The sequence below is a fragment of the Naegleria lovaniensis genome (assembly GCF_003324165.1).
Source record: "Naegleria lovaniensis strain ATCC 30569 chromosome Unknown tig006, whole genome shotgun sequence".
NCBI classification, from domain to species: Eukaryota; Heterolobosea; class Eutetramitea; order Acrasida; family Naegleriidae; genus Naegleria; species Naegleria lovaniensis.
The window spans coordinates 761,314-771,956 of NW_025407828.1; the positions used below are offsets into that span (position 1 = coordinate 761,314).

General features: G+C 37.3%; 2 protein-coding genes across 2 annotated transcripts; both read left to right on the forward strand.

The window, feature by feature from the left end:
• Window positions 1–236: 236 nt before the first annotated feature.
• Window positions 237–7,985, forward strand: C9374_013602 (uncharacterized protein; the record flags this gene model as incomplete). The annotated part of the gene is made up of 5 exons (XM_044689497.1): window positions 237–1,031; window positions 1,123–1,425; window positions 1,513–1,756; window positions 1,813–2,022; window positions 2,104–7,985. The coding sequence occupies 5 exons, from the start codon at window positions 237–239 to the stop codon at window positions 7,983–7,985; spliced, it is 7,434 nt and encodes a 2,477-aa protein (XP_044554011.1).
• Window positions 7,986–8,279: 294 nt separating this feature from the next.
• On the forward strand, window positions 8,280–9,218 carry C9374_013603 (uncharacterized protein; the record flags this gene model as incomplete). Its single annotated transcript, XM_044689498.1, has 1 exon — window positions 8,280–9,218. One exon carries the CDS (start codon window positions 8,280–8,282, stop codon window positions 9,216–9,218), a length of 939 nt encoding a protein of 312 aa, XP_044554012.1.
• Window positions 9,219–10,643: the final 1,425 nt, after the last annotated feature.

The window sequence follows — 10,643 nt, forward strand, 5'->3', positions numbered from 1 at the left end:
GAATCTGCAACAGACAAAAAAACACATCCACCACGTGAGATTAATTGTTCGTTCCGCACAAGATGAACTCTGCTTTCTCACTAATCGATTGTGAACACCAGACCTTGGCATGTCATCCAAACGATTGTATCAGTAGTGGAAAGCGGCCGGCTTCCAACAACAACACGAAACGACGCTCGATACTCCGAGGTCTAAATCTAACTGGAAAAGGACAAGTAAAATTTGTCTATTTTCAAATGATCCTGGCCATCATTATCATCATTCTACCTTTAATATTTAACAAACAATTTCAACATGTGCTCTATGGCAACAACAACAATACATGTAATGATGAGAGCACGAAGTCATCGGCCAATGTATCATCCTCTACTTTTCGTAATGACGGATTACTAATGTTTGTCAATGGAGAGACTCTTAACACGACCACTGTCTATAATTGTTTCGGACTCCTTTCCAATGATTCCAATGTTTGCAATGGACGAGGATCGTGTATCGGAGAAAACAATTGTTCATGTCTTGTTGGATATTTTGGAGAGGATTGTCAAAATTTTACCTGTGGTGGCATCTCATCAAATTTAACCGGAGTGGTTTGTTCTGGACATGGAATTTGTGTGGATTTCAACACTTGTCAATGTGATCTCAATTGGCATGGATCGAATTGCAATGTGACGGAGTGTTTTTCAATATTACAAAATGATACTTTACGAGTGTGTAATGGACATGGAATTTGTGTTCAGACCGATCTTTGTCAATGTACTACATCGTTAAATTATACTGGAGTAGAATGTGAAATTCCAAAATGTTTTGGAATTGCTGCAAATGTGAGTAGCGTCTGCTCTTCACATGGTACTTGTTCATCGCCCAATAATTGTACCTGTGATGCAGGCTATGTTGGATCGCAATGTCAATATGCGCAATGTTTTGGAGGAAATTCATCAGTTCCTAGCTCGGTGTGTACTGGTGGAAAGGGAATTTGTGTGGCACCTGACACTTGTCAATGTACGAGTGGTTATGTTGGAGATCAATGCCAGGTAAGGCATTCTTGTGAAATCAATGGATTCGATAACTTGTTGAACAATGACACTCATTTGATATTCTATTAATTGATGCTTAATGTTATAGTATCCCGTATGTTATGGATTTCCTTCCAACGATACTGCAAACTCATGTTCTGGCTCTGTAAGAGGAAGTTGCATTTCCAACAATACTTGTTCGTGCAATTCTGGCTATACTGGCAATGAATGTCAATATAATATTTGTTATGGCATTTCTTCTGCTAGTTCCAGTGTGTGTTGGAATCAACATGGTGATTGCATTGCACCCAACAATTGTAATTGCACAGTCCCAAATTTTACTGGATATGATTGCTCTTTTGAATTATGTTCAGCTGGATTTCAATGTAATCGACGACATGGTTATTGTTTGGTAAGTAGAATTTACAGAATTCTCAATTCATTGAATTAATTATTTTTTTCAATATTCAACAATTATTTTTTAAAATTCAATTCCTAGTTACCCTTATATTGTCAATGTAACACGGATTGGACGGGCCTTGATTGCAGCACTCCAATTTGTTTTGGATTTCCAGCCAATGACTCCACTAATGTTTGTTCAGGTCGAGGTACCTGCACCTACGCCAATCAGTGCGCTTGTCCCACTGGATGGAGAGGAAATTCCAATTGTAGCATGTACAGTTGTGATGGAAAGAATTACTGCAGTGGACATGGAGTTTGTGTTGGTCCCAATAATTGCAGTTGTAAGTAATCAAAATATTGAAAGTTATGTTCTTTTTATAATGTCACGTTCAAAAAGGCGATGATGGATGGAAAGGAAACACTCAATGTAGTGAAGTGAGTTGTGAATTGCTTGGAAATTGTAATTCCAAAGGATCATGTACTGGTGCGAATGTTTGTACCTGTAACACTGGATGGAAAGGAAATGCCAATTGTACCGCATTCAGTTGTGATGGAAGAAATTATTGTAGTGGTCATGGAGAGTGTGTTGGAGCTAATACTTGTAATTGTAAGTGTGGAGCGTATATTCCAATTGTTGTGTTGTAGTACTAACTTCAATCATAAACTCTTGTCAAATTAACCAAATTAGGTGATGCTGGATATAAGGGAAATGACTATTGCAATGTATTTAGTTGTGAGCTAGCTGAAAATTGCAACTCTCACGGATCATGTAGTGGTCCTAACGTATGCAGTTGCAGCACTGGATGGAAAGGAAACTCAAATTGCAGCACATTTACATGTGACGGACGAAATTATTGCAATGGACATGGTCTATGTATTGGAGCTAACACCTGTCAATGTGATTCAGGTTGGCAAGGAAATCTTAATTGCTCTGCCTTCACATGTGATGCATTGGGAAATTGTGGAGGAGCAACAAAGGGAACCTGTGTCTCAAATAATACATGTTCCTGTAAAACTGGATATAAGGGATCCAATGATTGCTCCGTGTTCACATGTGACGGAAGAAATAACTGTACAGGTGATCATGGTACTTGTATTGGCCCAAATTTATGTTTGTGTAATGCTGGATGGACCTCATCGAGTGATTGCTCTGTTTTTTCATGCTCTATTTATGGAAATTGCTCAAATCATGGAGTGTGTATTGCTAACAATACATGTTCCTGTCAATTTGGATGGGAAGGCCTCGACTGCAACACATTCAATTGCTTGGGTCGAAACGAATGCTCAGGACATGGTCTCTGTGTTGCCAATAACACATGTTCCTGTCTCTCAGGTTGGAAAGGAAATGCTAATTGTTCCGTGGTTTCATGTGATGGTCTCAGTCATTGCGGTGGAGAGTTACAAGGACTTTGCATTTCGAATAATACTTGTTCATGCTTATCTGGCTGGAAAGGTTCAGCAGATTGTACTCTATTTTCATGTGATGGTGTCAATCAATGTAGTGGAAAAGGTCTTTGCATTGGAAATAACACTTGTCAATGTGTGAGTGGATGGGGAGGAGCAGATTGCAGTATTTTCAATTGTAATGGTGTGAATGAATGTGGTGGCCCTATGCATGGTCAATGTGTGGCCAATAACACATGTCAATGTCAATCCGGTTGGAAAGGTGCGTTAGATTGTGGATCTTATTCATGCGATGGAGTAAATGAGTGTTCCCTCCATGGATTATGCATTGGAAATAACACTTGCTTGTGTGCTGCTGGTTATCAGGGCAATAAGAATTGTTCTGCATTTTCATGTGAATTGGTCGCTTCATGCAGTTCTCATGGAAATTGTACTGGACCCAATGCTTGTACCTGTTTGGATGGTTATGGAGGACCTAAATGTGATATTTTCAATTGTTATGGAAAATTGGCAATTGATCCAGATGTTTGCAGTAGAAATGGTTCCTGTGTAGGTCCTCATCATTGTGAATGTTTGTCAGGTTTTTCAAATACTGGAATTTGTAATCAACCAATATGTTTTAACAGAACTGCCAATGATACCTCTGTTTGTAATGGATATGGCGTTTGCATTGCTCCTGATGTTTGCTATTGTACTTCACCCTATTATTATGGACCTAATTGCACTCACTATGATTGTTATGGTTTATTCTATCAAAACCCATTAGTTTGTTCTGGAAGAGGTTTATGCTCTTCTCATGACAATTGTGCATGTGAAATGGGTTACATTGGATCGAATTGTCAATTTATTCAATGTTACGAATTTGACACTTCGTCAACAAGTGTTTGTTCAGGAAGAGGAATTTGCCAGTCTCCAAATAATTGTTTGTGTACAGATCCCGATTTTTCTGGCCTGAATTGTAACATTACGTTGAGAGAATTACCATTGGAAATTAAGAGTAATCGATATAGCGTTGGCCTCAATGCTATGGATGTGTTCAACAACATTTCAGTGCTCAACATTGAAACCATGTTCACGCAATCAATATATCCATATTTGGAAAGTTCAGTCATTTATCAATGGAATTGCTCAAATTGTGGAGAGAATGCAACACAGATCGAATCAAATATTTTCTTAAATGGTAATTCATCAGCTACACTTTCCCTCAATATCAACAATTTACCATTTGGAACATTTGTTTTCACATTACAAGCCTATGTAGAATTTTCTGAGAACAATGTAGTATATCGAAGAAGTGCTCCAGTACTCTCTGTTGTGGTGAGATTATTCATGGTTCCTGAGGTTTACAATATTGCGATTACTGGAATTCCATCTGCAATTGTAATTTCAGACAAGATTGCTGATTTTACGTCCTCTACTCCTTTGGCCTCAATGAATGAGAGCATTATTTACAAATTCCTTGGATGTCATACAGTGGAGGTCAATCAATCTGTATCGGAAAATGTCACGTTAACAAGTTTTGAGACTGTTTGTGAACCCAAGGTTGTGTCATATAGAAGTATTTTGACGTTTAGAAATTCGACAGCTTTCATTGAACTTGCTACCTATGAGTTGAATGTGACAGCGACAGCTAATAGCAAAAAGACCAGTATTATTTTTACACCAATGCCTTCATTCACATACGACTTGCGAACCAACCTTCAAGTTTGGAATCAATCTTTAAGTATTGACTCTTCAGAAATTCAATATTTGGAGTTTGTTGTTATTTTTGAAAATCCTCTGACTGGAAAGAATTTCACAACAACTTCCATGATACCAATAGTTCTTCCTGCTTCACCTCCCACACCAGAAATTGGAAACTTTACTACACCTCTCATCGATGTTTATCCAAAGAATGGTGTTGCCTTATTGGATAGATTTATCATGTCCATTGAAGAATGGTCAGCTCCCATTACATTACAACCTCTTCAATATGCTGTTGGCTTTTATGATTCATTGCTGAAAGCACCTGTGAGATTGTCACAATTCTCAACGAACACCAGCATTGCAACCTATTTACCGTTTATTGCTGCTTCAGCCTCCTCAAGACTCACAACTCGTCACATTGCTGCTCAGGAGAGAACTGTTCAGTTGGTGGTGTTTGTAATGGATAAATTTGGAAATGTTGATTGGAGACTCACTGAACAAGTATCTGTGGCACCTTATAATGGAACATCGACAGAGTTATTACAAAACTTTGTGACATTTTCCTCTCAAGATTTGTTAATTCTTTCCTATGACAAGTCATTGCAATCAATCAATAGTACAAACACAGAGTTACAACTTAAATTATTGGAAAAGATTGAATTTGACATGAAAAATCCTTCAATTGCATTGAATTCGTTGATTTCATTAACTCAAGAGTCTGACTCATTGAGCACTGAAGTAGTGAAAGCTGTCAATGCAAAGTTGAATTCCTTTATGAATAACGTATCTGCCATTTATCAAGAAGAAAAAGCTCAGTATTCCTATGTCAAGACTAAAATTTTGACTGATTCTGATACTGTTTCCACTGTGTCATTGCTCTCCAATTTATTGAACTCTGGATTGAATATGGATGCAACTGATGACAATGTTGTAAACTTGGCTTCAATTACCACCATGGCTGAATTGCCATCAACACTTGGTGCTAACGCGTCATTGCCCGTGTTACTTTTCAATTCTGGATCTATTAACATGACACTCTCTGTTTTCACCGTTAACACAAATGTTCCACCCAACCAAAATCAAACGCTTTCGAATGGAAGAAATACCATGCAAATGGATTTGCATTCAATTTCTAATTACGTTTCATCGGGTGACACGATCCAGTCGTTGAGTATATCATTTATTTCAATGTCAAGAAATACTCGATCAGATTCAATGACTAGAAGGTATCCAGTTCTGGCACCTGTGAGTCATTTCACAGTTAGAAAAGATGATGTAGAAGTGGCATTGAACGATATGAATGAACCCATCTTGTTGAGTTTTGGAATGGATTCAAGAATTTTAACGGCAATTGTCAATGCAACAAATATTACCTTATCATGCAATTATTGGAATGTCACTCAACAAACATGGCTCCACAATGGATGTTTCTTGTATAGTTTTGACAATTATACTCTCACTTGCGCATGTAATCACACCACTCTATTTGCGACTTTTATGCAATACAACATTTCACAATTGAAGGGGCAAACGGACTTTATCAAACTTACACTTGCAGATTATTATATTGCATCGATTGTGTTTGGTATCATTTATGGTGCTTTGGCGTTGGCAGTATTAACATTGTTAATTATATTCAGAGAAAAGCAACCTATTAAGAGTAGAATTTGTACACCATATCTTGGAATTGTTGCACTCTTAGTGGAATGTGTGCTCATTTTAATTATTCAACAAGCCATTTTAGTGAGTGAAATCAAATCCAATAGTCTTAAGAGCTCATCCTATGATAAGGACATCACTAATGTTGTGAATTGGTTTGGTGGAATTGCAACGATTGTAGTGAATACTCTTAATTTAACCGCCATTCTTTCATTCTTATTGCAAGTGACTCGATTCCAACTCATGAAAAATTTATACAATTTAATGACACGTGTAAAACCCAGTGCGGATGTGAGTACTCAGGATCGATTGAAAAGTTATGAACAAAAAATTAGAATTCTCAAGGCCTTGACTTCTCGAACTGCCAATAACATCATTCTGGTAGCATTTGCCTTCTTGAATGTGCTATATTGGTTGATATTCTTCATTTTGAAATTTATGGGAGCTATTTCAGCTTTTGCCTACACCTCCGTGGTATCCATTACCTATATGGTCATCATTTTAACTTTTGGAGTGTTGATTACTTTGGTGTTCATTGTAGATATTGTGCTGACTCGAAAATTCGATAACGAACGTATTGATGTATCTATTTCTCAGAGTTTGACAAATCAAGTTCCTAAAGAATTGGAATCTGTCCATGAGGGAAAAACTCCAATCAATCATCAAAATTCTTCATTTGGTGCATTTAAGGACAATCAAACCATTCAAATTTCCACCCTCATTCGACAAGCTTGGAGATGGTTCCTTCGAAGGGATAGACCACTCTATTTCCGATTGGAAATGGTATTCTTTGTGGCGTTCTTTATTTTCCTCATCATTTCACAAGCTACTGGAATTTCTACTTTGGAAAGTCGTTTCGCAAGTGAAGAACAATTTAAGATTGGACTCTATGCAGACACTGCTCGATTTGCTTTCGAAGTTGTCTATATTGTTTTCTATATCTTAGCATTTGGTGGTTTTGCAGCCATTGTGTCTGTTGTGAATTATGTGAAACACTTAATTCGACAAATTCAAAGAAACAAACAAAGACGAATGTTTACACGAACAGCTTCCAAATCTGCCTTGTCCATGCAAAATAATGAACCCTTGGATGAGAGCGAGGACTATAATGAAGAATTTTATCAATTGATTCATGACAATGAAGGATTCATAGTGTTTGAAGAATATTGCAAGAAAGAATGGAGTATTGAAAATTTATATATTTATCTCGATCTAATGTCATTTGAAAGAAAACTCACCGACATGATGGAAGACTCTGAAAAATTCCTCCAACAGCTCTATGTGTTTTGTGTTTCCATTTTTGAAGTCTATGTCAAGGAAGGAGCTACTTTGGAAGTGAATATCCCTTCACGAACGAGAAAGAGTTTCTTTATTTTATTCAAGATGGTAATGGAAGCAGCTGTCAATAGACCATTTTGTGACAACAAGTACAAGGAAGTCATTCATCAAGAATTGAATAAGAAAGCACTACATGCTATTCAAACGACCAGTTCTAAATCTCTCATTAAGCAAGATTCTGTGAATGTCATTGCATTGGATGAAAATAAGCAACCTGCATCGATTCAGCATTTAGACTCTATTAGTACCATCACTTCTTCCTCATTGGCAAACACGACCACTGTGGCAACCTCTCAATATTTAGTGATGTGGAAAGATTATGAACTCACTGTGAGAGAATGTGTGGAATCATTGCATCATCAAGTAGTAATGAATTTGAATGACACATTTTCGAGATTTGTTTTCACCGATGAATATAAGGCATTTAGTTATGCCCTGGAGGTGAAATCAAGAATTTTAAAGGATGCTCGATTTTCCTTGTAACACGGCATTAAGAATACATTTGCAATCTCAAAATGGTGATCGGTATTGTGAGTGTATTGTTGCTGCCAAGTTTATGGATCATGTTCATCATAATCACGTTCTCAAAATATCTCTTTTAGGTTTTCAAATACGAAAAATATTCTCGAAATAACACAAATTATCTTTCAAATATGGTTTAATTCCACATTTGGTACAATGAAAAAGGACAAAACATGAACATGGAAAAGGGGCGTCGTTCTTGATTTTGTTAAAAGACATACGAATTTCTGTGATTATTACGATAAAAACAACAAGATGGTCATGTCTCCAATCACTACCACGGTCGCCATGACTGTGGAGCAGCCAGAACATCAGAACCAAAAGAACAGCTTTTTCATGCCATGGATGCATACTTCTGAAAAGAAATCTAAACCTCCATCTCGTTCCTCTCAAAAAGCAATGGTTCTCAAGCTTATTTTGTTTTTGGGAACAGTGAGCCCAAATTATAAGGACACTTCAATTGCTACAATGAGTTGGTTTCAATTTTTGCCATTCGACACAGTTCAACAGTTGACAGAATACGATATTCAGACTCATATTTTGGCTGACAATCTGTACAAGTTTTGGATGCATTTAAATCCTGAAGATCCATCTGACACAACTGTAGAAGTTCATTCCACAACTATTACTGAAGATAAACCAACAACAGAACAACAAAAAACCAACACAGTTCTACCAGTGGCTAAAAACGTTTTTGCTCTTGCAGAAAAGCTTTCATCAAACCTTGGTCACAATGAAGTTTTTGATTCATGGTTGAAATTTATATCAATAGATACTTCATTAGGGAAAAAAATTGATGAAAACAGAGAAGTAGTGACAAGTGTTTTGGATTCTTTTCAAAATGTATACTCGCAATTAGAAATAACTGTAAAACTTTTTTCCGAGCTATTTGTCCTAAATGATAGATATACGATTGAAAATTATGACCATAATCCTCCGAAAAGGCAAGAAAAGGTATCAAGAGGCAAGGGACCAGTGGTTCGATTAGTGACTCGTGTCGATTTCTTTTCAAACTTTCCAAATGTTAATATCGATGTATTGAAAAGCCATATAGAAGGAATTAGACATGAATTGGATATAAAACAAAGGAATAAGGTCATGTGGGTTAGTTTATTACCTCCTGTCATTCAAGGATTTATTGCACTTGTGAGCATGATCATTGGTTTTGTGTTGGGAGCTTTCGCTAAAAAGTGAAAGAAATACGAGGGCCCTAGCTGTAGCTGGTCAAATTTTTGACCTGGAAAGTCCAGGTTCAGGAAGGATAAAAATTTTGACCGGGAATATATTTGGTCAAATGTATACATATGGACGGCAAGGGCCCAAATCGATTTTCCTTAATGGTATGATGTGCCTTAATCAACGTGCCTTCGCAAAAAACAGCGGCAAACAGTGTTCAATTGAAAAAAACTTCATCATCAACAGTAAATTATTTTCGCTTCATCTTTGGATTATGGATCATCGGCAACTCATCAGCAATGCTGTCTGATTGGAACTGTAACCTCCATCTTTATTGCACTAAAATTCCTCAATTCTTCGCTGAGTTTTTGGGAAGCTTTCAAACCAAGAAATTTCTCCATTAACAGTAACCCGATCTAGTCCGAACTCGATGCATACTAGAGAACCATATTGCAAGCTGTGCTGTTGGGATGGGCTCTTTGAAAGTTCCTTATCATGGTTTCGGTCGCGTTGATCTTCTTCTTATTGGGATGGAGCGGTTTGGATTGAAATTTGTTCTTGGCTGCTCCGAATATGAAGGAAACAGGATCGAAATCTGAAAATGCTTCCATACGTGCTCATCAACCTCGGTAATGTGTGCACCAAATTTCGTGGTGTGATTCTAAGGAAAAGTCCATCATCGTTGTTACTCTTTAGTATCATGTATTTTTCCTAAGCCAATTAAGGCCACGTAAAATCTTGGCTCGTACTTCACAGACTCTGCTACAACTTGATATAATTGTTGTCCTTATAATATCAACATCATTATCATTGAGTAATCTCATCTATTCATTCCGGTATTTCGACGGAGAGAGATGGGTAACAAGGGTCATCATATTCGTGGTATTTTCTATAACCACAACACATTTATCAAAATATTGATATAAATTTCAAACTTCTTATGCTGTGGCGGTGTATTGGTTGTAGACGATAAGATACAATTATGTTACATCATCGAGATCCAATTGATTAGTGGCCACTCTTCCGAAATCATGAATACTCTGACACAATCCTTTTCGGAAAACAAGATCTCATCAATGGACAGTGGAGATGGTCAAAGCACCAACCTCGTCGCACAGCCACCCGCCTCTCATTATATAGATGGGTATAAGGTATTGAACACCAGATACACACAAACTACGAACCGTACAGAGTATTACTCTCCAAAAGGTTTGCAGTCATCGAAGAATCGTAAAAGTGGAATTTGCAAAACCTCCAAAACAATTCACAAAAGAAAGAAGAGTTTTCACAAGAATGATTGTTCAGTAACAACCATTTCCACTACAGACCCGTTTAAATCCATGCAATTCACTTTTCCATCATGGACCTTTCACCTTGTCAACACATCCGATGAAGTATCAAGCGATTCATCATCTTGCATAACCTCCCCTCAACCACATCTCA